This window comes from Orcinus orca, chromosome 11 (genome assembly GCF_937001465.1).
Source record: "Orcinus orca chromosome 11, mOrcOrc1.1, whole genome shotgun sequence".
NCBI classification, from domain to species: Eukaryota; Metazoa; Chordata; class Mammalia; order Artiodactyla; family Delphinidae; genus Orcinus; species Orcinus orca.
Window position 1 is genome coordinate 87,122,564 of NC_064569.1, and position 27,406 is coordinate 87,149,969.

The following is a 27,406-nucleotide window of genomic DNA, read 5'->3' on the forward strand; positions in this document are numbered from 1 at the left end:
TCCCCAGGTGTAGACTGTTTAGCAGGCTTGTCAGGGTCCTTGATGATCTTGCCCCTGTGCACCCTTCCAGCCTCATCTCATGCTAAGGTGAGACACTCCTTTCCAAACAGTGTGATGCTCTTTCATCCTTTGAGTTATGTCTTCTGCCTAAGTTGCCCCTCCCTTATCTCCCCTTCTCCTTCCCCGTCATGAGGGGCTCCTACGCATTCATCATTCTTTGAAACCACCTGTGAACCCCAGGAGTAGTTAGTAGCTCGGTTGTTTAGGTCTTTATTTGCATGCTGAATTGCTGTACAATTCTCTACCTGCTCGCTTCTTTCCCCCCTTAGACTGTAAACTCATTGAGGGCAGGAACCACTTACATTCATATTCATCTCTCTGTCCCCAGATAAAGTACTAGACACCGGAGATACAATAGTGAATGAGACTTGATGGGGCACCTGCTCTCAACAGTGTACATTTTGGTAGAGGAGACAAACAAGGAACAAGTAAACAGTAAATAAATGTGATATTAGATGGTCATAAGTGTTTAAGGCAAACCAAAAACAGACTAATTAATACTAGAGCTAGAGTTGGGATGTTGGTTGGGGGAAGGGGTGTTAACTTTATTCTGGATGGTCAGGAAAGACCTCTTTGAAAAAGCGATATATTTTAAGCCGAGCCCTCAGACATTCCAGCTGAGACTTGAGTGAGGAGAAGCCAGTCTCACGCAACCTCAGGAACTGCATTCCATCAAGAGACCCGCACAAGCAACATACATCCCCAGGCAGCGCCTGTATTGGAGGAACTGGAAAAGGAGCATTGTGGCTGGAGTGTGAGGTTTAGGGGTGGTGAAAGAGGACATTGTAGAACTAGCATCGTAGGCCATGGGAAGAGTTTTGGATTTAATTTCGCATGCAGTGGAAAACCACGAGAGAGTCATAATCGGGGAAGTGACACCATCTGATTTTCAGTTTAAGAGATCTGATTTGGAGATGAACAGACCAGGAATGGACCAGTTAGGAGACTATGCAGTATTCCAGATGACAGTGATGGTGCCTGGAATGATAACTGCAGATATTAATTACCACATCTAAAATGTAAAAAACTGGAATTGAAAAATTAGAGCAGTTTTAGGTTTTGAGAAAAAATTAATGCCCAGAATACTTGGGAAGTTCTGTCTGGTTAGTGGCTAATGCCAACAGGTGGGTTTTTGGCCACCTTCAGATTGACCACTGTTCAGGGGATTGTGCGAATCCCCACCACCAACAATCCCAATTATTACAGTTTTTTATTTGGAAAAGAAATCATGCTGTTAAATGAGTGCTTTAAAAAAAAATGTTGGGTGTTTGGAGGACTAAGGAGTGGAGTTGAGAGGGGAGAGGAGAGACTATCCTGTTGCTTAAAAAATTAGAATTAAAAAGAGGGTTCCCATGTGCAAGAAAACATTGCTTTATAAACAATGTAAAGACATAAAAGACATTGTGTTGGCAAAACTGTGTAAAAACAATATCTGCTAATTTCACACCCCGTGGGATGAGGGAGTATAAATGTGCTTCAGCTTTAGATAACAGAGCTGTATCCACTGGCCAAGCCGGTTCACAGAGCTTTCCCTTAGTCTCACTGCCACCAGAGGGCTGGCCGGCCAGCCGCCAATAGAGGTGTTAGCAAAACCTACCGATTTCAGGCTTAATCTTTTCACCTACCTTTTCTTTTTCAGTAATGTGTTCATTATTTGCTGAGCATTACTCTATTCTTCATCTGCAAATTTTTTTGTTTCTAATGCAGCTTGCTTTGTATGGGTGAGATATGGAACGGCACCAAAATCCGGCACCCTGGAAAGCCAGGGATTTCCACCCTGTGACAAAAGAATGCCGTCTTGACTTCAGAGATTGCCTAATCCCAGCTGTTCTGATAATGTAATTAAGGCTGCCTAATGTCTTTAATTTTGCAACCAGCTTGTGTGAAAAGGAGAATTTGGCACTCTGAAGGCTTAAACACTAAATAGCAATCTCAAGACGCCTAATTAGAATTCTCTGACATTAAGCTAATTGGTGAAACTGTATTTCAGCAGCTTAACTTCTTTATTAATTTTTTTAGCATTTTCATTGAAAATCAATTGATGAGCTGTCAGCATTTTTTCTTAAATATAATTTGCTCTTTAGTGCTCCTGTCTTAGGCAGGCTGAAAGGCCTCATGCTAGCAATGAAAGGTATTGAATATTATCACCAGCATTCCATCCCTTTTAATCATTTTACTCTTGACCTAAATAATGTGGCTTATTGTGTGACTTGGCCTTGTAGCTTCTCACTGCTCTGTGAACTGGAGAACGTTATTTCTCTTACGTTGAAATTTTAAGGGTGGAGAAATTTATTTATGAGGCATTAGTTTTGTTGAGTGTGCTCTTACATTTTACTTGTTTAGTACCGGGGCATTTCCTTGTGCTTGAATCAGGGGGCTACAACAAATTCAGCTAGGATCCAAAAAAACTTTGTCATAATTTGAGACGCAAAAGTCTAAGTGTAAGGAACTAATTAAAATAGAGCTGAGCTTTTGTGGTTTAGGTTAAGGGCATTTGCTTCTGTTCAGGATGCTTATTCAAGTTCCTTTTGCCAGTTTACACAGGAAGTTGCTGAAATGGGCTTCTCCATCCCTCTCCTCCCCTGCACCTGCTTCCATTCCCATATTCTTTCTTCCATGAAGGAAACTGCTGGGTCTGAGTAGAAGATAGGATTAAGCTCTCAGAGGAGGAAGTTTTCTTTGTAGAACACTTCTGACATGGTAAATCAAGTTCAGGATCCTGGCTTTCCCATCTGCAAAGTTGATTTTAGTAGAAAAGTGGAAGGACTTGTCTACCTTAAGGGAGAAGAGTGTAAAGTAACGTTCCATTTAGGAAATGCTTTCTTCAGCAGTGGCTGGAGGAGGCTCATTGGTTTTAATGTCTTCATTTTGAGTCAGAAAACTACCAGTGGGTTATAAGCATTCAAGAATAGTGTGAAATTTGGAAAATCTTTAGCTTACAAGATTTCACTGAACTTCAGAATTCCTGTCTAACTGTATAATGGGTGCATATATAATGTCCCCCAATATTACATTACTGTTTGGTTAGGTAGCTTAGATTACAAATATATCCTACTTTTTTCTTCCTCTATAAAGGAAAAAAAAACGAATATAATTAATTTTTCAGGGGAATTTAAGTCATTGTAATAATATATTTGATTATTGAAGAAGTGTGCCTGCTATTTATTTGTCATAAGCCACTTATTTAGTTTTGAGAACTGTATATAAATGGTGTTCTGGTTATATCTGTTTCTGCATTGCATGGCTTAAGACAATCACCGTTTTGTTGTATCTCACAATTTTGTGGGTCAGGAATTCAGGCAGGATTTGGCTGTGTGATTCTTCTGTTTCACATGGGGCTCGGTTGGTAGTTGTTCTGCCGGAGGTGGTGGGGTGTCTGGAAGGCTGGGCTCAGCTCGGTCTTGACCATTCCAGTGCTGTGGCATCAGAGTGGCTCAGGACTCCAAGTGAGTTTCACATGCACAAGAGAATCTGTGTGGCCTTAATGACCTGGTCTTAAAAGTCACAGCTTCACTTACTTTACTTTATTGAAAAAAGACTTTATTGAAAATTGCAGTCACAACCCACACCTGATTTGGGGCAGTAGGGGACATGGGCCACACCTTTCAATGTGTAGTTCAGGGGTCAGCCAGAGAGTTGGGCAAAGTTTATATACATAATCTTGGGGTTTTCTCCCAAGATTAAGTTGGTAGTGGATTTGAGGGTGTTGATTTTATTTGTGGTTCTCTCCTTTCTGTGAATTTCCTCTCACTTTCCAGCTACTGTGGTGGCTCAGATCTTTTCCCTCTGGTTCTTCAATCCAGTAAAACTGTGGGTCTCTCTCCGAGTTTTAGCTTCCAGTGTAGCTTGGACCCTTTTTGTTAATGTGTCCTACTCTTAGTTGAAAAGCCTTAAAAACGGAAATGCACTTTCGATAAGTGTCAACTTTCCTTCAGTTTCTGCCTGCTTTTACTCTCCAGTGCCTTCAGATAGTTTCAATATTTTGTCCAGCGTTTATAATTTTTACGAGCAGATGAATCCATCTGATAGGAGCTACTCTATCAATTCTGGAGACAGAACCATCCTAGTCTATTTTTATGCCTTCCTATTCCATCCCATTGATTTGTTTTCCATGGTTACTATGGTTTAATATAATTTATTATATAATTTTTAACATAAAAAGTATAAATAAAAATGTCACAGATATGTAAGTTATGAAGGGGACAGATAAAATCAACACCCTCAAATCCACTACCAACTTAAGTAATTCTTAATAATTGACCGTTAATTACCATTTCATTTACTTATATATTTCTTCCTTACTCTGTCTTCTCTTTTCCCCACTATCCTGAATTGGAGTACTTATTGTTTTCTTTTTTATTGCATCATTTATTTAAAATTTTTAAAATAGTTTATTACAATATAAGTTTCACTTTTTTTTATTGAAGTATAGTTGATTTACAATGTTGTGTTTCAGGTGTACAGCAGAGTGATTCAGTTATATATATGTTTGTGTGTTTGTATGTATGTAGATTTATATTCTTTTTCAGATTCTTTTCCATTATAGGTTATTACAAGATACTGAATATAGTTCCTTGTGCTATACAGTAGGTCCTTGTTGTTTTTCTGTTTTATATAGTGTAGTGTTTATCTGTTAATCCTACGCTCCTAATTTATCCTCTCTCCCCTACCCTTTTCCTTTTTGGTAACCATAAGTTTGTTTTCTATGTCTGTGAGTCTATTTCTGTTTTGTAAATAAGTTCATTTATATCATTTTTTAGATTCCACATATAAGTGATATCATAAGATATTTATCTTTCTCTGACTTACTTCACTTAGTATGATAATCACTGGGTCCAACCATGTTGCTTTGAATGGCATTATTTCATTCTTTTTTATGGCTGAGTAATATTCCATTGTATATATCTACCACATCTTCTTTATCCATTTATCTGTCAATGGACATTTAGGGTGCTTCCATGTCTTGGCTGTTGTAAATAGTGCAGCAGTGAACATTGGGGTGCATGTATCTTTTCAAATTATAGTTTTCTCAGGATATAGGCCCAGGAGTGAGATTGCTGGATCATATGGTAAGTCTGTTTTTAGTTGTTTAAGGAACCTCCATACTGTTCTCCATAGTGGCTCTACAAATTTACATTCCCACCAACAGTGCAAGAGGGTTCCCTTTTCTCCGCACACTCTTCAACATTTGTTATTTGTAGACTTTTTAATGATGGCCATTCTGACTGGTGTGAGGTGGTACCTCATTGTAGTTTTGATTTGCATTTCTGTAATAGTTAGCAATGTTGAGCATTTTTTCATGTGCCTGTTGGCCATCTGTATGTCTTCTTTGGAGAAATGTCTATTTAGATCTTCTGCCCATTTTTTGTTTTTTTGATATTGAGCTGTATGAGCTGTTTGTCTATTTTGGAAATTCATCTCTTGTTGGTCACATTGTTTGCAATATTTTCTCCCATTCTGTAGGTTGTCTTTTCATTTTGCTGATGGTTTCCTTTGCCGTGCAAAAGCTTTTAAATTTAACGAGGTTTAATTTATTTATTTTTGTTTTTATTTCCATTACTCTAGGAGATGGACCCAAAAAAAACATTGCTGTGATTTATGTCAAAGAGTGTTCTGCCTATATTTTCCTCTAGGATCCAGTCTTACATTTAGGTCTTTAATCCGTTTTGAGTTTTTTTTTTTAACATATAGTGTTAGAGAATGTTTTATTTATTTTTTAAATTAATTTTTATTAGAGTTAGTTGATTTACAATGTTGTGTTAGTTTCTGCTGTACAGCAAAGTGAATCAGTTATACATGTACATACATTCGCTCTTTTTTAGATTCTGTTGCCATATAGGTCATTACAGAGTATTGAGTAGAGTTTCCTGTGCTATGCAGTAGGTTCTTATTAGTTGTTTCTTTTTTTTTTTTTTTTAATTTTTATTGGGGTACAATTGATTTACAATGTTGTGTTAGTTTCAATTTCTTTTATATATAGTAGTGTGTGTATGTCAATCCCAGTCTCCCAGTTTATCCCTCTCCACAACCCTTTCCCCTTAGTAACCATAAGTTTGTTTTCTACATCTGTGACTCTATTTCTGTTTTGTAAATAGGTTAATTTATACCATTTTTTTAGATTCCACATATGTCATACTGAGTGAAGTAAGTCAAAGACAAATATCATATGATATCACTTACATGTAGAATGTTTTAATTTCATTCTTTTACATGTAGCTGTCCAGTTTTCGCAGCACTACTTAATGAAAAGACTGTCTTTTCTCCATTGTGTATCTTGCCTCCTTTGTCATAGATTAATTGACCATAAGTGCATGGGTTTATTTCTGGGCTTTCTATCCTGCTCCATTGATCTATGTGTCTGTTTTTGTGCCAGTACCATACTGTTTTGATTCCTGTAGCTTTGTAGTGTAGTCTGAAGTCAGGGAGCTTGATTCCTCCAGCTCCATTCTTCTTTCTCAAGATTGTTTTGGCTATCTGGGGTCTTTTGTGTTTCCATACAAATTTTAAAATTATTTGTCCTAGGTCTGTGAAAAATGCCATTGGTAATTTGATAGGGATTGCATTGAATCTGCAGATTGCCTTTGGTAGTATGGTCATTTTAACAATATTTGATTCTTCCAATCCAAGAACTTGGCATTATTTTTGAGTTTTTGAGTTTTATAAAAATAGATTCATATCATATACGTTCTTCTGCAACTTTTTTCTTCATTTAACATTGTTTTAAAGGTTCATCTATATTGTTTCATGCCACTGTATTTCACTTTCATTTTTGTATTCAATTGTGTAAAGATATGATACACATGATAAATATCCCTTTATCTATCCTACTTATCAAGACCTTTGTATGACTTCCCTTTTTTTAAAAAAAAGAACATTTTTATTCATATCTTCTGGTGCCTACATGACAGAGTTTCTACAAATAGGATTGCCCAGTCATGGAATCAAGTTAAATCTTCAACTTGACTGGAGAGTGTCAAACTAGTTTCCCAAGTATTTGAACACTGCACTGTACATAAGTCCTGATGGTCTCCGTCCTATGACTTAGTGTCGAAATTAAACATTTTTGTCTGATCTAGCGGGTGCACAGTACCATCTCCTGGTGGGCTTAATTTGCATTTCCGTCATTACTAATGAGATTAAGCCTCTTTTTCATATGCTTATTGACCATTCCTGTTTTTTCTTAAATGTCTTTTGGGCTGTTTGTATTTTCCTTATTGGTTTTAAGATTTTTTTGGCGTTCTTTGGATCCAGTTTTTTGTCAGTTACATGTGTTGCTGGTATCTTCTCCCAGTCTGGATTTTTTTTTTTTTTTTAACTTTATGGTATCTTTTAAGTCTAGAAGTTTGTAATTTTAATTTGTCAACCCTTTCTTCTTTTTAATAGTTAGTACTCTTTATATTTTAAACTTATGCCTTTGGTATTTGTTGGATTTTGGGGTATGGAATGAAGTAAGGAAGCAGTTTCATTTGTTTCTGAAATGAATAACCAGTTGTCCTAGCACCATTTATTTGTAGTCTTTCATTTACTTACTGATCTGAAATGCCATCTCTATCATATGACAAATTTTAATATATGTGTTGTTTGTTTCTGGACTTTTTGTTCTGTCCACTGGTCAGTTTATCTATACGTTAATCAGTTCATTTGCCTTCTTTTTCAGGAGTGTCTTGGCTATTTTAGGGTCTTAGCTTTTCCACATAAATTTTAGAGTTAGCCTCAATTTTCATTAAAAACCTGGGGATTTTGATTAGAGTTGCAGTGGAATTTTAGATCAGTTTGGGGAAAATTAGTAACCTTAAAATGGTCTTCTTATCCATAAATATTTTCTTCATTTATTTAGGTCACTGGTCAATGACATCTCAGTCTGGGAATGACTGGTCTAAATTAAAAATCTATGAATGCAGGGATTGTCATCTTTGCTCTTATTCCCAACACCAAGCATAGTGATAAGCACATATATCAATAAAAGTACATGTTTATCAAATTGAATTTTAAAATATATTTTTTTCAGTTTTAAGCAGTTTCTCCATCTTTTTTTAAACAAAGTTTAATAAGGACCTAAAACTTAGTAAATAAGCTAGTAATGCATTTTGAAAGTTCACCATATACTTTTTTTTTCCTTTAGCTTTTATCTCTTCTTTTTGAAGATTTGTTCAAAAAATTTAATTCTGAAATGAAGAAGATTGCAGACCAGGTGATTCCTAAGCAAAGAGCAGCCCAGTTTGATGTTGTGAAACACATGCGTCAAGACCAGATTACCAATGGCATGGTGAATGCCATTTCAACCGTAAGTCTTCAGTCATTTGGGTAGAGTTTTGTAACTTATTTGTAAACCTGTTCAGTGGGAAATTTAAAGTACTGATACTTTGAGAATCTAGGTGAAAAAAGTATATATATATTTAAGTCATAAATTTTCTACTTTGAAAGATAGTCTACAGTTTAAATCAGTAGGAATTTTACTACTATATGACTTCATTGCCAAATTATAGTTCCTGTTATATGAGGCAATAAGAAAATAGATACACTTTTACATAAAGGAAAAATCTTTTAGTTTAACCGTTAATAACCGTTCTTTCAATGGATACTTTTCCCCATTTTCTTCTGTCATAAAACTGATATATTACAAGTAGGTTTATTAATGACAACGTCTGTCCAGAACAGTACAACATGTTTCATTTCATTGTAGGTTTATATTCCTCAAAGAGCTATCAGCTGTTCTCACGTGAGTGATGAATTCAGGCCTCAGCAGCTGCTGTGTGTTCAGGGCCTCCGGCTGTTCATAAAGGGTTATCAGATAGGTTTTTGCTCCCTTTCTTAAAGCGTAACATCTATAGGTCTATCTGATAAAGACTTGTTCACGTTTTGTATGCCAGACATAAAATTAGTTTTATGGATGGGATTTGGTCCCAACAAAAGAATAGTATAGTGTAGCACGTGGACTCCCTTAACAATGAAAGAATTAGTGGTCGACTTGCTGCCGTACTTGACTTGAGAAATTTGCCGTGGGTCTGTTTGAGCAGCCCTCGCCATGACAGCTCCATCTAGACCTGAGGGGAGCCTGGCCTTTGTGCCTTTTTAGGCCCCTCACACTCCTGTGGCCCAAACTTGTCTGGAAGTAGATTCCTGAATATTTGAAGAGAAGTCTCCAAAGAGCACTTGAACACACTTCTGTTAGAATGACTTTTCTTTGCTTTTGACCCATGATTTTCAGGTCAGAATAGCTGTTTTGAGTAGTTGTTTTGCCCCTAAGTGATACCACTTTACGTCTGGGAGCAGACTGCTTATTAGGAAAATCAGTAGTAGGCCTTGTTACAGGTGAACCCCAATCTGTAGACAACCGGAAAAAGATCAACTTCTAAAATTGTGATTGTTGTCATATGTAGACTATTTTCAACAAATAAATTTTCTCAGAGGAGCAGTTTTAGACGCTTTGTCTGTTTCTCCTCTCTCCCTTTTTAAAACTCCTGAAGAATATTGGAAAAGATTATCTAGCTGAACATCTCGGCTTCACTCCCCATCTACTTCCTATTTGCCAGCAGCTGCTGTCTTAGTTGAATTCTGTGATGAATATTTATTTATCTTCCTTGCTCTTACTTTGTGGTCATAAGTCAGTTTACTAGGTTCATTCTCATTCAAAGAATAAAAGGAGTTAACTCAACAAGCAATATGAGAAGTTAACTTGCGGGATCAGTGTGTTTGCTCCATTTCTTTGCTTTGTAATGCATCAAGTTTCTTCCTAAGTTTTAGCTTTTTTCCACTCTATCAAAAATGCAAGTTTCTGAAGTGATAGATCTTCACTGAAATAATGCTTAAACTTTAATTTGTGAGGAGCTCCCCTGAAGTCAAATATTTAAATTCAAACAGATGAGTTTTTCTACTGTGAGGGGTTTTAATCTGGGATCCGTGAGTCCTTCCTTGAAATTGAAGGCAAATTTTCTGTTTGTGGTCCTATGTGCATTTTTCTCGAGAATAGCCATAGCTTTCATCAGATTATCAAAAAAATGAAGAACCACTGTTTAGCAGATGTAATTTTTTCCCTTTGAATCAGAAAGATCATTGAATCAATCACTTTTTGACATTTTGTTTTCTACTTTGCTTTTTCTCTGCATACTATTTTCTATTAATTCACATTACCATGAGTTGAAAACTTAATGTTTCCTAACCTTAATCCTGAATTATCCTTGAGAATATTTAACGTATACAATTAATACCACTATAAAATAATATAGTTAATATATTTCAGTACTTTCAATGCATAGGAGATAAGGTAAATTTAATGTTTAAAATTTATTTCATATGAATCTATTTTAAGATTGACATGGTAGCCAAAGAAGGTATATAATATTTATTAATATGAATATATGTGCAACTTTTAGCCTTGATTAAGAAGCCTATAGTTATTCATTTTCCCTGGTAACTGCTATTAGAGTCTTTTTTCTATTGCTATATTTTCCTCTCATTAAAACTAATTTTGGAAGACATCCAGATAATGGCACATTGCAACATGAAATTATCTCTTTGAGCTTCAAGCTAGTGTTACCTTAAATGTGTGTAGAAACTGCTAGTGTTCTATTAGTTGGCTTATTGCTTCCAGTGGAAATCTTTGGTTGAACTGGCTTGTTCAGAACATAATTAGTTCTTCAGAAAATACCCACTCTGATGTGATAATGTTGATGCGTTGAAGCATTCCGAGGTGGTTGCTAGATACAGGTAACATCCATTAAATTCCTAGAAAACCCCGGTGAGTAACTTGGCTAAATTTTAATTGTGACATTTTGATTTCTGAATATATATCATGGCTCTCATTTCACAAACAAGCAGTTCCTATGCTGAGCCTCTCTGAGTGACTTCAGAGTATCAGGCCACATGAATGGATCAGGGGTAGCTCATGTCTTTCCTCTCCCTTCAGGGAAATTGGTCTCTGAAGAGATTTAAAATGGATCGCCAGGGTGTGACTCAGGTGCTGTCTCGCTTGTCATATATATCCGCACTGGGCATGATGACAAGAATCTCTTCCCAGTTTGAAAAAACAAGAAAAGTGAGTGGTCCTCGATCGCTCCAGCCGTCTCAGTGGGGAATGCTCTGCCCTTCGGACACTCCTGAAGGAGAGGTAAGGTCCCCAAGGAGTCTCCGCTGTGTCAGTGGTCATGCCTGTTGGTGATGCTCTGCTGCTTCTCCCGTTCCCCCAGGCTGTATCGTTTTTGGGGTCAGCCACGTATCTGGCAGAGAAATGTTGATGCAGCCATCAGAATGTCATCAGTATCATTCCCGAACAGTACCTACAGAAGTCTTTGATTTATTATCTCACCTAAATAGAAATATTGTCCAAATTTTCTTGCTTGTTTTAGTTTATCCCAAGAGTCAAACCAGGCAGTGAAGAGGGGATAAGAATATGAAGGAAAATTAAAGAGGCCCATCACCTTTGCTCACAAGGAGCTCTTTTTAAGCAACTCCTTATTTTCTGTGGCTGTACTTAAAGGATATCAGAGTCACAGTTGCAGCCAACTAGGAGCACACAGTCCAAGACCTAAGTTGGATTCCAACTCACTTATATAGGAAACATAAGCAGTTACCAGAACACTAAACCAAGGAGTTTAAATTGGTTCACATCCATAGCACCCACTATTTCCTGTGTTGTGGCCCTTTCTACTTCATGTTAACCACTGTTGGTTTCAGTTGATTTTATGCCTTCTAAATTGTAAAATTCTGGAGGAAGGAACCATGTTAGGTTCACCATTGTATCCCAAGGTCCTAGCCCAGAGCCTCATTCAGACTAAAGGCCCCATAAATATATGCTGAGTGAATAAAGAAGTTAAATATGACAGGTAAAAGATATATGTTCCAAAGTGTAGGAATTAGTTATGACTTGGGAGAGGTGAAAAATGCAAGTCCATACAGGGTTATAATTTTTAGAAATTATCATTCTTCTCCTGATTTATCTTAAACCATATGGAAATTCACATTAAAATTTTCCAGCTTGTCAGATTTGCATAACTTACACATCTTGAGTTTTGGAACACTAAATTTCCCAGAGATTGCTTCAACTAATCTAGATGAAGTACCTGTTTTGTGCATCACTACAGCAGATGGTTTCTAAGATTGAAGATGTAATCTTTACATGTCACATGTGTTTCAAGTGTTTTTGTTTTTTTTCTTAATTTGCTGTATTACGTCCTTGTTTATATGTTTGCTTTAGATCTTTTTCCTCTGGTTGTATAGAAGTTTAAAAATATTTTTTTCATTTCCTTCTTACTTTGAAATAATTTCAGGCATACAAAAAAAGTTGCAAAAATAGTGCAAAGAATTTCCATGATCCTTCACCTAGATTCCCCAAATGTGACATCTTATGTAACTATAGCACAGTTATCAACCTCATAGCCCCAGTTATCAACTTTCATAACCCCAGTTATGAAATTAACACTGATAACAATATTGTAATCTGTAGACCTGATTCAGATTTTGCCAGTTGCCCCACTGTCTTTTTTTGATCCAGGATTGCTCTCAGTTGTTGAGTCTCCTTAGCCTCTTATTCTGAAGCGGTTCTTCACTCTTTGTCTTTTATGACCAAGAAGCTTGGAGAGTACTGGCCAGTTATTTTGCAGACTCTTTCTCATTTCAGACCAGCAGTTTTATATTTTTATGTATTCACAATTATCAATGTTTTCCTTTACTGTTTTTATACAGTGTCATCTTAATGACTGTGGTGTTCTGTTGTCAGGAAATAGCAATTTAGGCAATTGGTTTCTTTGGGGAGGGGACATTTATAATGTCATCATTATTTCCAGTTCAAATAGTACTGTGCTGAGCATGTCTGTGGCTAAATCTACGTTTATATCCTTGCTTTCTAGTTCAGGATAAATTCCTCTAGGATAAGGGGTAGGTATATCCTTAAGGCTTTGTATGAATCTCCAAAGTGTTCCCTACAAGGCTGTACTGCTTTGCCTTGTCACCAGTGGAGTGGTGAGCTATTTTCAGACACAAACTGTACTTTGTGTTACTCATGTTCATTCTTAGAAATGACTGTCTTTTGTTTTTTAGGCATGTGGTTTGGTTAAAAACTTGGCCCTTATGACGCACATCACAACTGACATGGAAGATGGACCCATTGTTAAATTAGCCAGTAACTTGGGAGTAGAAGATGTGAATTTATTATGTGGGGAAGAGCTGTCTTACCCAAATGTGTTTCTTGTCTTTCTTAATGGTGAGCATATTATGGAGACATGTTGATCCTAAACAGTCTGTTTGGGAGGGGGAGGGAATCGACTATTATCCATGTATATAGAGCACAAATATACTTTAATTCTGCAGTCAAATTCTCTGCCACTGAGCTGTACCCCCTGAGTATACTTTAATTCTGGACCCAGGTTGACATTAATTGAAAGGTAGAAAAAATGGTAACAGAAACAGTTATTCCATTGGCTGAGTGATCCAGGTTCTGAGACAATACAGCTATCAGAGCTAAAGGGTAGCTTTGACAGCTGGCAGCGTATGCACAGTGGCATGAGGCTCAATACGGTATCTTTAAGTTCAAGTGAAATATGTGAGACATTCTGCAGAAATAATCAGATCAGCCCTTACAGTGAGATGACTTGTATTCAGCCACTGAGTGAGTGATTGTCCGCAGCCTCTGGCGAGAGGGTCCCTTTCCTTCAGCTTCTGCTCCAGTTGCTTCTCTCATACCCCTTCCCACCCACCTGAGAGTCCTCCAGAGATGCTGCAGCAGGTGTGGCTTGGTGGCCTGGGTGCCTGTCCCCTCACAGGTGTGCTGCATGTGCTCATCCTGGCCTCAGCCCCCATGCTCTTCTCCCCCTTCTTCCTGCTCTGGGAGGCCTTCACCATTTCCCGCGTGGGCTGGTGAGAAGGAAAACAGGGCTGTTGGCTGCCTGCCTCGCTCAGTGAATTCTGGCAGCTGACGCTGAGTGAGTCCTTACTCTGGGTACTCACCCAGTACCTCTCTAAATCCTCACACTAGCCCTGGGAGCCAAAGGCCATTTTCCTCATTTCTCAGATGATGACAACAAAACCGGTTTAAAAATAGCAGTTACTAGGTGCTATGTCCAGTTCTAAGTGCTTTCCATGAGATCAGCTCATTTAATCCTCACATCGACCCTGTAGAAGTGGTAGAGCCAGTGTTCAGACCCAGGGGTCTGGACCCGAGTTCATGTCCCTGCACGGTGCTGACAGACGAGGAGACTGAGGCTGGCTTCACCAGTCTTATGCAGCCAGGGTGTGGTAGGCCTGGCCCTGGACTCCGGTCCCCACCCCAGGCTGCCCTTGACCACTCCACTCTGCTGCTCCCTCCAGCCTTGTGGACTGGCTGCAGGCTTAATAACAGTACTTCCAAATGACTGCTCAGTGCTGCTTATTGTTTTTGTTGAGTAGATATTTTAAATCCCATTAGATTTATTTTTTATTTCGGTCTTGACTATTCTTATTCTTTCTGCTTAGGTAACATCCTGGGCGTCATTCGAGACCACAAGAAGCTGGTGAATACATTTCGACTGATGCGAAGAGCAGGATATATCAATGAATTTGTTTCCATCTCAACGAATCTGACAGATCGGTGTGTCTATATTTCCTCTGATGGAGGAAGGCTGTGCAGGTAGATGTGGCTAGAAAGAGTTGTTAAGATCTCTTTATGTTTGCTTTTGAAAGAAATGGACTTGTTTTTATTTTTGAAGCTGCTTTAACCTCTTTCATTGTTAAGATAAATTTAATTCACTTAGCAAACACCTCATGAATATGCATACTGGCTACTGGGGATTCAAAGATTAATGGGAGTCAGTCTCTGCCCTCAGAGAACTCAGTCCGCTGGGAAAGGCAGAAATAATTAGTAATAACAACCAACTCTGCGAGTAATAAGTGCTAGCCATTATTTATTATCTTAATAGATGTATTATGTGTAAGGCTTTAACTACATTCAACCCTATAAGGTTGGATTATTATTTTCATTTAACAAATGAGGTACCAAGGTTTAGTGAGACTAAGTAAATTACCCAAAGCCAGATAGTGGTGGAGTCTGTTTTTCACCCGGAAGTCCTTAGAATTCATTTGACTCCAACAGTCCTGATTTTACCCACTATATTCTGTTGCTATGAACTGATCTTTAAAGGATGAGTAGGATTGCTTTAAAGGATAAAGGAGGAAAGGAGAAAGGCTAAGGAATGGCAAGAATAAGAAACATAGAAGCATGAAGAGATACCATAACATTAGATCCGGTAGAAGAGTAGGTGCCTTATGTTCATTCCGCACATATTTAGGGCCTATTTTGTACAGGTGCTGTGTCGGAGGTGGGGTTATGAAGATGAACATGACATGGTATCTGGTCCTTTGGGGACAGGCAGGGACTTCAGCTGAGGATGTCACCTTGTTTCATAGGCCTTCACTTGATTCACCAAAGTCTGTCTTTGTGGACCTCAGGTAGTGTGAGGGCACAAGTCAGTGAGCTGGCAGTGGTTAGAGTGGTGGCAAGAGCTTGGAAGTCTGCCCAGCTGGGAGAGTGGACTGCCAGTGTCTGTGTCTGTCTGGCATCCTTGTTTCCTTCCAGTTACCCTCCTCATTCTCCTTTGAGGATTGCCCTTCCTCACTGGCAGTCTTCTTGGGACGGTCAGTCAGGTGCTCTCTCCTGCTCAGCCAAAGGACAGGCGGCTGACCCAAGCCAGGCCAGTCAGACCGTCTCTTCAGAGAGTTTGAATCCCAAAGAGAATAGCTCAAGGGAAGAAGTGGCTGGAACAGATTCATCCTGGCAGCGATGCATACAAGAGGCTGCTCATTACCCCTGCCTTTCTGGATCCTTGGGGCTGTTCTGGCTCCTTTTCTTTCTGAGGCTGAGCATTGCACCTTTTTTCTTTGATTCTTATCCTTCTAGTAAATTCTTAGCCTTTTGGTAAACTCCTTAAAATTTCCTTCTTCTTTTTTTGTAAATTCCATCTTTGCTTAAATCTGCCAGGGTTGGTTCCTATTCTTTGCAAGCAAAGAGCCCTAACTGATGCTATACCTGTGTTTGAATCCTAATGTCCCACTTACTGACTTGTGTGACTCTGAGTTTATTACTTAAGTCTCTGGGCCTTGATTTCCTCAGCTGTAAATATGTAAATAACAGTGCCTCCCTAGGATTGATATAAGGTCTGGTAAGTGCCTTGTAGGGTGCCAGGCAAACACTGGATGCTCATTTATAGCTATTAACATGGTCCAATTAAGGGTGGGGAAAACACTGACATTTTCTAGCTTACTCTTTCTTAGGATTTTTCTTTTTCATTACATCCCATATAATATGGCATAGCCTAAAAGAAAACTAGTTCTTTTTTTTTTTAGAAGTGATTGTATAACGACACAACATAGATCTGGCAGGAAGAATTAGTAGAATTCATTGAGTAAACTGAAAGGTAACTGAGGTGGCCAAGTGTGGTCCCCTCCCTCTCCTACCCCTGCTCTGCCATCACTTCTCAGTCTCTTAAGCTGAGCTAAACTGCAGCCCCAAATGAGGGAGGCAGCAGGGTCTCTGCTTCCCTGTCAAGGGGCAGCCAGGATTTTGAGGCAGTGTTGAGTCCCATGAAGAGTTCACCCTGTTCACTTTCCAGCAGCTTGTACCCCCTTTTGTAATTGTGCAGCTCCTCTTCTTAACTGTTTAAAAGTGCTCATTAGTCCTCAAATAGTTATTTGGACTTGAGGGTGGAGCGCACGAGTGTCTGCTGGTTACTTGCTCCTCTCTGTAAGAGCCGCTTGTCCAAATAGCAACAGCCCTTGACGTTTCGTGCCGCGTGCCGTCCTTTGTGTCGGGTGTTTCCTCGTGGTGGCGAAGCCCTCAGAGGCAAATCACCGCTGACAGTTACAGGTTAATCTACCAGAACGTGTGGACCAAAGCTCTCTACCTTACGCCCATTACATCACTAAAAATCCCAAAGTGAAAAAGCTATATTCCCTGCAAACTCATACCTACCCTTTGGTTGTGTGTAGCTTTAAGTACCCTGCTAGTGTAGCCCAGGGATGTTTGTCCTAAAGCAAACCACTCTAGACAGCTGGAAGTCATCAGACCTTCACTACAAAATGCCATTGTTTTCCTTGGTGATGGTTCTCTGCCTGCTGACCTCTCCATACTCCCAGTATGAAATCAGGAGAGGCTTTTGGTATGATGGATGCATTTACACAGTTTTAAAAAATATATGATATTAAAGGTATTAGAGGTTTTGTTTTTTTTTTCTAGACTTTATTGAGTATCATTTCATACTGCTTTCTCATTCAGAACCAAATATTTCCAAAGATACTTGGAGAAAGGACTGTGTGTTTATACATGTATATGTGCACACATGAGCTGGTGTGTGCGTGTGCACGTGTGTGTGCGTGTGTATGTGAGAAAGAGAAAATAGGCCCCTGTGCACTCACACTTGTAAAAAATACCTGGTGTCCTCAAGCACTCCAGAAATAAGTTTGATCATATCTACCGCTTCCCTCATTTCACTATAGTAAACTTACTGATTTAATTCTATTGTTGAACTACTGTAAATCTGTTTTGTTTTTTGGGTTTTTTTCTGTTTTTCTATTCCAGACCCTATATAATTGTTAAGAAACAGAAGGCTGCAGTCACAAATAAGCATATGGAAGAGCTGGCTCAGGGGTACAGGTAAATAGCCAAAAGCAAAAGTCCTCAGTCTCCTTAATACTCATTTATATGATCTAAACAGAAGTAATGTTATTTGATCTGAGCTTTTAAGAAAAGTATTACATATTTTCATTTTTAGTCTCTTAATTCCTCTCTACCAGCTGTATCAACCTGTTAAAAACCTGTTCTTTTCTATGTGAACTTGCTTGGACATTGTAAAATATTTATCAATTTAGATCATGAGGATTCCAGAGTCTTGGTGTAAATTAGCACACTCTTCAGCGTTTCTAGGATGAGAAGGATATGTTGATGTAGACATCTGACGCACTGTGGGTCTCTCATCATATGGGGTTTTTAAAGTCATAGAAGGTATTTTTTAGAAGTGGGACCAGATTGACAAGAGTCACAGATGTTTTACTGTTTCCATTTTGGTGATTTGTGATAACTCTATGATCTAAGAATAATGTGTTTCAAATATCCCAATGTATTGATACTTTTTGGGAGAGAAAGATGCTTTGGGCCTAAATGAAAGCATGTATCTTCCACTATTGCATATAAAATACTGCAGTAAAATGCTTTTTAACATTGTCCATTTCACCAATATTTTCCCAGGAATTTTGAAGATTTCTTGCATGAGAGTCTGGTTGAATATTTAGATGTGAATGAAGAAAATGACTGTAACATTGCACTCTATGAACATACGATTAATAAGTAAGTAACAACAATAATTAAAACCTGTTCCGGGGCTTCCCTGGTGGTGCAGTGGTTGAGAGTCCGCCTGCCAATGCAGGGGACACGGGTTCTTGCCCCAGTCCGGGAAGATCCCACATGCCGCGGAGCGGCTGGGCCCGTGAGCCATGTCCACTGAGCCTGCGCGTCAGAGCCTGTGCTCTGCGATGGGAGAGGCCACAACAGTGAGAGGCCCGCATACCGGAAAAAACAAACAAACAAACAAAAAACCTGTTCTGATGATAGACACTATCTTCTTTTTTCACTTCATCTTCAATTCTATTGTGTATTCCTAGTAGGAACTGTTAGAAGTATACAGTTAAGGAAGCATAACCCATAGTTTATCCCAGGAGTATCACAAAACTGCTAATGAATAATCTTTAGATTTAATTATCCTTCCTTTTCATTTTACACTCACTGTACATTTCTTAAAAGGAATTGCTTCTCTGATTTTAATACTCGATTACTGCCAAAATTAAACTAATTAGGCTACATAATGGTGTATTTATCTGTTCCAGGGTTGATTTTGTCAGTGGATGTCTGAATTCCTGTTGTCAATGCAGGAATTCCCTACCTTGTATGTTGTAAAGATATCTCTAAACTTATGTGCAATATAGACATGAAATGGTGATATGTTCACAGTGTTTCTTCTAGAACAGTGATATTTTTAGAAACATCTTTGTTCCATTTGGAATACATTATAGGACATTTATATAACTTGCTGTCTGATGCATGTGGCTGAGGTACCACTTACCTGAAATTAGAATGTTTGCAATTATGCTATTAAGTGGTTAGGGAGTTTAATACTGCCACCTGATAACTATTTTTGTCTTCAGTCAGGAAAGTAGTTTTCTGTTTTCCACTACCAGATGAGATATACCACTTTATTTTTGTCTTACTGTAATTTAATAAATAATGCTTTTCAGCAGAATTTTTATTCCTTAAAGGTATGAATCTCTCAAAGTACTATTTTTATACCCCTCGTTTAAAGATTGACTGGAGGGCTTCCCTGGTGGCGCAGTGGTTGGGGGTCTGCCTGCCGATGCAGGGGATGCGGGTTCGTGCCCCAGTCCAGGAGGATCCCACATGCCGCGGAGCGGCTGGGCCCTTGAGCCATGGCCGCTGAGCCTGCGCATCCGGAGCCTGTGCTCCGCAGCGGGGGGTGGGCCGCAGTGATGAGAGGCCCGCGTACAGCAAAATAATAAATAAATAATAAAGATTGACTGGAGAATTATATAGTAACCCCACAAATACCGATTCCATCCTGGTTACTCAAGCCAGAAACCTCAGTTTCAGCCTTGATTCCTCTTCCCCTCTACACCCACATCTAATCTCGTAACATACCGTGTGGACTTTCAAAGTATACCCGGAATCTGAGCTCTTTTCACCACCTCCACCTGCCGCCCTACTGCAGGCCACTGCCATTGCTTGTCTGGATCCTTGCAAAAGGCTCCTGACTAGTTTTGCACTTGTTCCCATATAGTCTGTTCTTTATAGATCAGAATGGTCTCGTCACTTCTCTTCTCAAACCACGCCCCCAGCCCCACCCCACCCAGTGGCTTTCCATCTCCCTCTGAAGTCCTTACAGAGGCCTTCACGTTCCTACAAGGAAGCTATGGCTGCAGCATCATCTCCTCCCTCTCCCCCCTCACTCTGTTTTAACCACACTGGCCTCTTCATGCTCCTGCCCCAGCCCCTCTGCCCTGGCTGTCCCCTCCACCTGGAACGCTGTCACCTACCTGCATGGCTCACTCCTTCACATCCTCCAGGTCTTCACTCAGGTACCACCTTCTCAGCGAGTTTCCCTGACCACCCTATTTAAAGTAGAAATCCCTCCTCTGACCACCCCTCTTTGCTGCTTTATTTTTCTAGTGCTTAAATCTTAAAATCTGTAAAACGTGTATTTTGTTGATGCATCTGTGTATTGTCTGTCTCCCACCACTGGAAGCTTCATGAAGGCAGGGATTTTTCTCTGTTTTGTTCACTGCCATAAAGGAATATAACTATCAATATCACCCAATCACCACGCTATCCCATACATCAAATTAATTTATTTTAAAAATAAGAAAAAATTGGTGTTAATTCATACTTATGACATTTGTTGAAATGTAGAAATGCATAAAGTAATGCCCCATCCTGCCAAACTCCACCCTCCAGAAGTAACCAGTGCAAATGGTTTAATATGTACTCTTCTAGATTTTTCCTGGGTGAGGGCAAACATACGTACATTTTGCAGCTATTTTTCAGTGTCTTGATTTTTTAACTTAATGTAATTAACATTATCATCCTGGATATTTTTCCACATTAATGTATGTATATATATTTTTATATATATATATAATTTTAATTGCTTTTTATTACATTGTCTGACTACATATAGATAACTTACTTAATTGTTCCCCTATTGATGACTATTTAGGCTGTTTCCAGTTTTTTCACTATTGCAAGCAACAGGTCACTTAGTCTTAATTTGAGCTAAATTTAAGGCCCTTATGCATAGTGAACAGGAAGTCTCCTATTTCCTGTTCAGGATAGAAACTTAGGGTGGTTATAATTTTGAATAATAATATTCCTCTCTGTTGTGTAAAATTCGAATCCAGACTTTTACAAAGTTTGGACTTTCAATAATTATTAGATAGTCAGATAGTATATGATCTTATGTATGTTGTTGTCATGAAAAAAGAAGAAACTTAGATCTTTACCTTCTTCATTTTCAGCTTACCCCAATCTTTACATTGGAAAAAGTAGTTTTAATTTGCATTGGTCAAATTGGCAGTATATAAACAGAACAGTACATTTTAAACAAACTGTTTTATTCTAGGCTATAAAATGTCACTATAAGGTGTTTCTCTGTAAAAAACAGAAACAAAGAAAACAAAACCTAGAGCCCCTTCCCTCTCTGCTGACAAAGGCCTAAAGTGACTGAGAGGATCGAGGTTCTGCGAGGTCATAAGGTCAGAATTATATTCTTCAAACCAAGAACTACATGGAAAGCATCCTCTCTAACCAAACGAGGGACACAGTTCAATACATGTGTAATGAAAAACAAATAGCTGGATAACTGTATAAGTGGGAGATCTTTTGCCATGTACATTGCAACTAATTTTCCATGATGTGTTGGGTTATCTTGGAAATCACTTCTCTTCAGAAGTACTGTAGTGCTTGCTTCGGCAGCACATATACTAAAATTGGAACGATTCAGAGAAGATTAGCATGGCCCCTGTGGAAGGATGACATGCAAATTCGTGAAGCGTTCCATATTTTTAAGAAAAGATGAACATAAGACAGATAATTATTAATCTATTTCAATTTCACCAGTCACATAAAAAAGAAGAAACATCTTCTTTGGAAAATTATGAAATAGTAAATAAGAACATCTCATTATATACCTATGAAGTATTATGTTGATGTATAATGTATATTTAAATTGTAATACAAATGTAAGAGATGGTAAATCAGATCCTCTCAATTTGTTGATTTCAGTGGAATTTGGTACAATTATTTTGTATTTCAATTTGACTATCAAGAATAAAAAAAAAGTTATGTCATTTGGCTCAGGAAAAAAAAAAAAGAAGTACTGTAAACTGTTGAAATTATGATTAAAGTTATGCTTCAGAAACACTTGAGGAAGGGACAGAAGGTCATTGGAGACCACAGATCCTGGATGTGAGATCTGTTATTTTCAGCAAGACTTAAAAACAGTCTGGCTGCCCTTTCCCATTCAGATAGCTGAGTTGCTTTATCATTTAGCCAAAACTGAATTTTCTGCAAAAACATATTATGAAAGTAACCAAGATTCTAACATCTACTACGTCAAGTCTTACTTTGTGCCCCGTATCTATAAAAATATAATGCAAGTCACCATATAACTTTAAGTTTTCTAGTAGCCACATTAAAGAAGTAAAAAGAAACAGATGAAATTAATTTTAATAATTTTATTTAACCCAGTGTATTTGAAAGATTATCATATCAACATGTAGTCAATATGAAAATATTGAGATATTTTACCTTTTTTCCTACTAAGTCTTCAAAATCTGCTGTGCACTTACACTGCATCTCAATTTGGATGCTAAATTTTCATTGGAAATACTTTTTTTTTAATGTATTTTATTTATTATTTATTTTTGGCTGCGTTGGGTCTTCATTGCTGTGCGCGGGCTTTCTCTGGTTGCGGTGAGCGGGGGCTACTCTTCGTTGTGGTGCGTGGGCTTCAGTAGTTGTGGCTTGCAGGCTCCAGAGCACAGGCTCAGTAGTTGTGGTGCACAGGCTTAGTTGCTCCGCTGCATGTAGGATCTTCCTGGACCAGGGCTTGAACCCATGTCCCCTGCATTGGCAGGCAGATTCTTAACCACTGCGCTACCAGGGAAGTCCCTCATTGGAAATACTTGATCTGATTTCATAACATTTACAATTGAAAAAGTAGAGTAATACATGTAAGTGGTTACAAACATAACTAAAAGGTTTTAAAATAACTGAACTGAGCTATTTCAATATAAATTTGAGCTTTAAAATTAATGTAAGATAATTAAAATTAAGTAAAATTAAAAATTCAGTTTCTCAGCCATTCTAGTCTAACAAGTGCTCAATAGCCACACTTAGCTAGTGGTTACAGAATTGGTCCCCATAGGTCTATAGTAACTATTCTTAAAGGGGATATAGTCCTCTCTCTAAAATGGTAATACAACTTTCTCACTGATATACGTTGGAAAAGTGGGGAAAAGCAGGCCACTCATCCATATAGTTATATTAAAAAAAATTTATTTTTAAGACATTTTATTGAAGTACAGTTGATTTACAGTGTTGTGCCATGTAGGTATTTTTGATACTGCATTTCTATGTGCTTAATATAGTAATTTCTTTAAATGAGTTATTATTATTAGTTAGTATGTAATGATGTTTTATTTTTTATATAGGCATTCCATATTGTCTCCTATCTCTTATATTTCTACAAATAAAAGTTTCACTCTTTAGTTTCACTGAAAAAAATAATTTGCTGTTATATTTTATTTAAGTATATTTTTCTTCTATCATTTTTACTAGCATCAAATTTTATTGTTATGAGGTTTTATTATTATATTGATATAAATGTATTGTATGTGTTTTTTATATATATATATATATATATACATTTTTGTATGTATTTATGTAAACTTAAATTTTAAGTTTAGTCCTCAGGGACCTAGATAGTAATATTTTTTTATATCCTTTAAGAGATATTTATTTTAATACTTGGTGCCTAAGATGTCTGATTCTTAATTCACTTGATAGAGATACCACCCACTTGGAGATTGAACCCTTCACTCTTCTCGGCGTTTGTGCTGGCCTGATCCCGTACCCTCATCACAACCAGTCCCCAAGAAACACATATCAGTGTGCCATGGGGAAACAAGCCATGGGTAAGAGTTCCTCCTTGAACTTGGTTCTAAATACTTGGATAAATACTTATGTCTTTATTCTTTTTTTTTTTTTTTTTTTTTTTTTTGCTGTATGCGGGCCTCTCACTGTTGTGGCCTCACCCGTTGAGGAGCACAGGCTCCGGACGCGCAGGCTCAGTGGCCATGGCTCACAGGCCCAGCCGCTCCGCGGCATGTGGGATCTTCCCGGACTGGGGCACGAACCCACGTCCCCCGCATCGGCAGGTGGACTCTCAACCACTGCGCCACCAGGGAAGCCCCTCTTTTTTTTTTTTAACAGCTCTTTATTGGAGTATAATTGGAGTATAATTGCTGTGTTATTCTTACTTCACTTGTGTTGCATGTTGGGGCAGGTCAGGCGTTGCTAACACCTGAGTGTTACCAAACTCAGGAGGTTGTGTGTGGAATTCTGCAGTGCTTGTAGGTGCCCCTGTCATGTCTAAAGCTTAAACAAAAATGGAGAAAACCTCTCTGAACTTGTACTCTTGACCAAACAAAGGGATATATAATAACTATCACAGAATTACAAGGGGGCAAATATAAAGAGAAAAGCCCTATATAAATGTAAGTAGTTAAGCAGGAGAGATGGAAGAAAGAGCAGGAAAACTCGAGGTTAAGGGAGGAGAGCAAAAGGCAATAGAGATAAAGATGCACAGTGTGTATTAGAATGTACTTAGTAATTGTCTGGGTGACAGTCATTGAACCCATTATATCCACGCAATTGCTCCTATAGCTCCTGAAACACTCAGTATGTGTCACACCATTTTCTGAGTTCATTTTCCTTTCTTCTTTCTGTTTTTCTTCCCTTTCATTCATTTATCTATTAATTTATTTATCATCCATAACGTTTATTGAGCATCAATAATAAACCAATCATTGAGGCTGGAACCTTAAAATATAGAGATAACACAGAGCCCTGCCCTCAGTGAGTTCACAGTCTAGCAGGAGAGACCAACAAATACAACAGTAATTCAGTATAGTCTGATAAATGCCATAGTAGATGATAGCCAGAATCTAAGGGACTAAGCAGAAAAAACACCTAAGGTTAGAGAGTGGGCTGTTTCTGAAGACTAGAACTGAACTGAGCCTTGAAAGATACTGAGTGTTTCTCACAGGTATGGAAACGTAAGCAAGCAGTGTGTGGGTCGTTTTGTATAGTATATGCTGTAGTATGGACATAGAAGCGTGGTGGAGAGATGCCATATGTTGGGGAGTTTGAGTTTTGTCTTGAAGAGGATACAGAGAGGACACTAGCAAAAAAAGTTTTGCTTATAAGCTTTTTTTTGAAATGTTTTTAAAACTCATTTAAATCCTAATAAGGTTAATAGGTTTTATTTTCATATATGTCTATGACATCAATATGACTTGTCATCTCTGATTTAAAGTATGATACAAGGAGGTTCATAAAGAAACTGTAAAAGGTTTCTGCATTGCATTTGGGCAACAACCAGAATGCAGTTAGCTGCTCAGTTACTTACAATTAGCTGCAGTTGACCATAGCTTGACAATTAAGTCATTCTGTTTCTCCTACAGATAAAGAGTATGTATTTCCTTTCGAGTTTTTATATTGCCCTTTGGTTGGCAACAAAGACATAAGAAGCATGTTGTCCTGCTACCATTTACCTGAATGATGTAATGCCTGGACAGTTCAGAATAATTCCCAGTGGGAAAATCTAAACAGCGGCTCATCAATTTAGCCTTTCCCATTCATACTCAGCAGCAGTGTAGGCTGATTTCCCGCTTGTGCTTCTGACTTGCTAACAAGTTGAAATATACAGTACTGAATCCTGTGTGTCATGAAAGGGCTATCACTTCTATTGGGTTTACCAAACCATTTTGTTTCATGATGTGAATCCCAGCTGAAACAATACACCTTTTGTGTAGAACTTTCAGCAGAATTAACGGAAGACTAATCACTTCATCGCTAATGCCGCTCTTTAGTGTGTTTGAAGATTGAAACAGAAAGAGCTGCATCTATCTCCACTTGGCAAATCTTTTTTTTTTTTTAAATAAAGAAGTGATTGAATGAAAGAAATAATATTTTTATTTTTGTAACTCCTCTTCCTACCAAAAAAAAAAAAAAGCCTTTTATTTTGTAGCCATGAGTATCTGAAACGTTCGGCTAGTTACCACACACAGTTAAGCAGGATCAGTGTGTACAGAAAGCCAATTCAGTGTCTGTAGAGTTCTTTTGTAGTTTTCTGTGTGAAGGTTTTTTTTCTCGTTTTGTTTTGAGTGTCATTTGCAATTCATTGTCTGTGTTTTCTGAGGTTGGTGTATTCAGCTGCTCTGACCCTGGGTCCTGCACATTTAGCTCCTTGGATACAATCCTCTGACGTGACTGCTGACGCTAGGAAGACAAAAGCCACTGAATATCTTAAGTAATAAAAAAAAGCCTTTGTTACTGTTTGTTATTATAAAACACCTGACTGGAAAGAAAAGCCATGAGATTAAAGTATATTTAAAGTTTGCACATGAGAAGGCCACCTTGCTCTTTGGACACTGTAGTAGCTGCGGAAGTATTGAGCGAGGTCCATAGGAAAACTCGCAAAAGGAAAGAGGCCGGCAGAGGGAGAGACCCAGAACAGAGACCCAGGTCTGAAGAACAGAGATCCAGAACAGAGACCTGGCTCTTTGAGTTGGACTTCTCGGATTCATTTTCATTCCCTGCTGTCTTGACAGCTGATAACTAAAAGTCACTCTATCCCATTTTAAATATTAGCCATGCTGAAGACTATATACATCTCAGAGATTCTGTGTGGATTTTCTAACATAATATTTTGGTTACTGTTCATCTGTTAGTCCATGTGGAAAGTGAAAGACAAGATCCCAGAATTAATTTGCTAAATATTCTTACCAACCTGGAAGTTTACTATATACCTTTTACTACCAGTCCCTCCCATTCAACAGAGTGAAAAAAGAAGAGAAAGTCATTTCCTGTCACTACGAAGGAGACCAAGACAGCACAAACCACAGAGACTGAGAGCCTTACCTTGTACATAAGAGAGGGCTGACTTGAAACATGAAACACCAGCAGAGGGTGTTTCCTAAATCTGAGGCTCTTTAAATTATTCATAAAGTTCAAGTTTCCACACGGCGTCTTACTGTGCTACTGGGGAACACCTCCCTTCCATGGATATGGCTCTGTTTGTTGTGACATGGTTCAGAGCAAGAAGTCAGGTAGACGTGTGTGGAAATGGCAAGGTCTCCAGGTCACTCAGTGCTACAAGTGAAGGCTGTGTGATGGGGCTGCATTGTATGCTCTCTCCCTGGCGCCAGACGCCAAGTTCACATGAGTCACACTTTCATATCCTGCCCATTTTATTAGTTGGCAATCCTCTAGTGGAACACTTTCTCCTCTTTAAAAGGATCTTTTAGTCACTATCAGCTCGGTTAATGAATATGCATCACATACCTCCTCCAGCCCCCGCTCCTTCTCACCACCCCTTCCTCCTTCAACTCCAAATTGCCGGGACTGTTTTGTTTTTTGTTTTTTTAAAGTCAGGAGCTAATGCAACTTCTGTTTTGGTTTTTGTTTTCAATACAGTCTCTTCTTAAGTGGGTAGTTCCTTCTCTTGTATCCCCCACTTTACAGTAGGATGGGATG

General features: G+C 38.4%; 1 protein-coding gene and 1 non-coding gene across 5 annotated transcripts in view; both read left to right on the plus strand.

Moving 5' to 3' along the window:
* Positions 1-27,406, plus strand: part of POLR3B (RNA polymerase III subunit B) — a 122,572-nt gene that overhangs the window by 43,334 nt on the left and 51,832 nt on the right. For all 4 annotated transcript variants that reach the window (XM_033427562.2, XM_033427561.2, XM_004269423.3 and 1 more), the window contains exons 13-19: positions 8,183-8,344; positions 10,967-11,167; positions 13,096-13,258; positions 14,506-14,659; positions 17,603-17,677; positions 18,269-18,367; positions 23,654-23,781. In XM_033427562.2, the coding sequence (XP_033283453.1) occupies positions 8,183-8,344; positions 10,967-11,167; positions 13,096-13,258; positions 14,506-14,659; positions 17,603-17,677; positions 18,269-18,367; positions 23,654-23,781 (982 nt within the window). The remainder of the gene's footprint in view (positions 1-8,182; positions 8,345-10,966; positions 11,168-13,095; positions 13,259-14,505; positions 14,660-17,602; positions 17,678-18,268; positions 18,368-23,653; positions 23,782-27,406) is intronic.
* LOC117201176 (U6 spliceosomal RNA) lies at positions 21,544-21,650 on the plus strand. Its single transcript, XR_004483154.1, has one exon. It is a non-coding gene; the product is annotated as a U6 spliceosomal RNA (small nuclear RNA).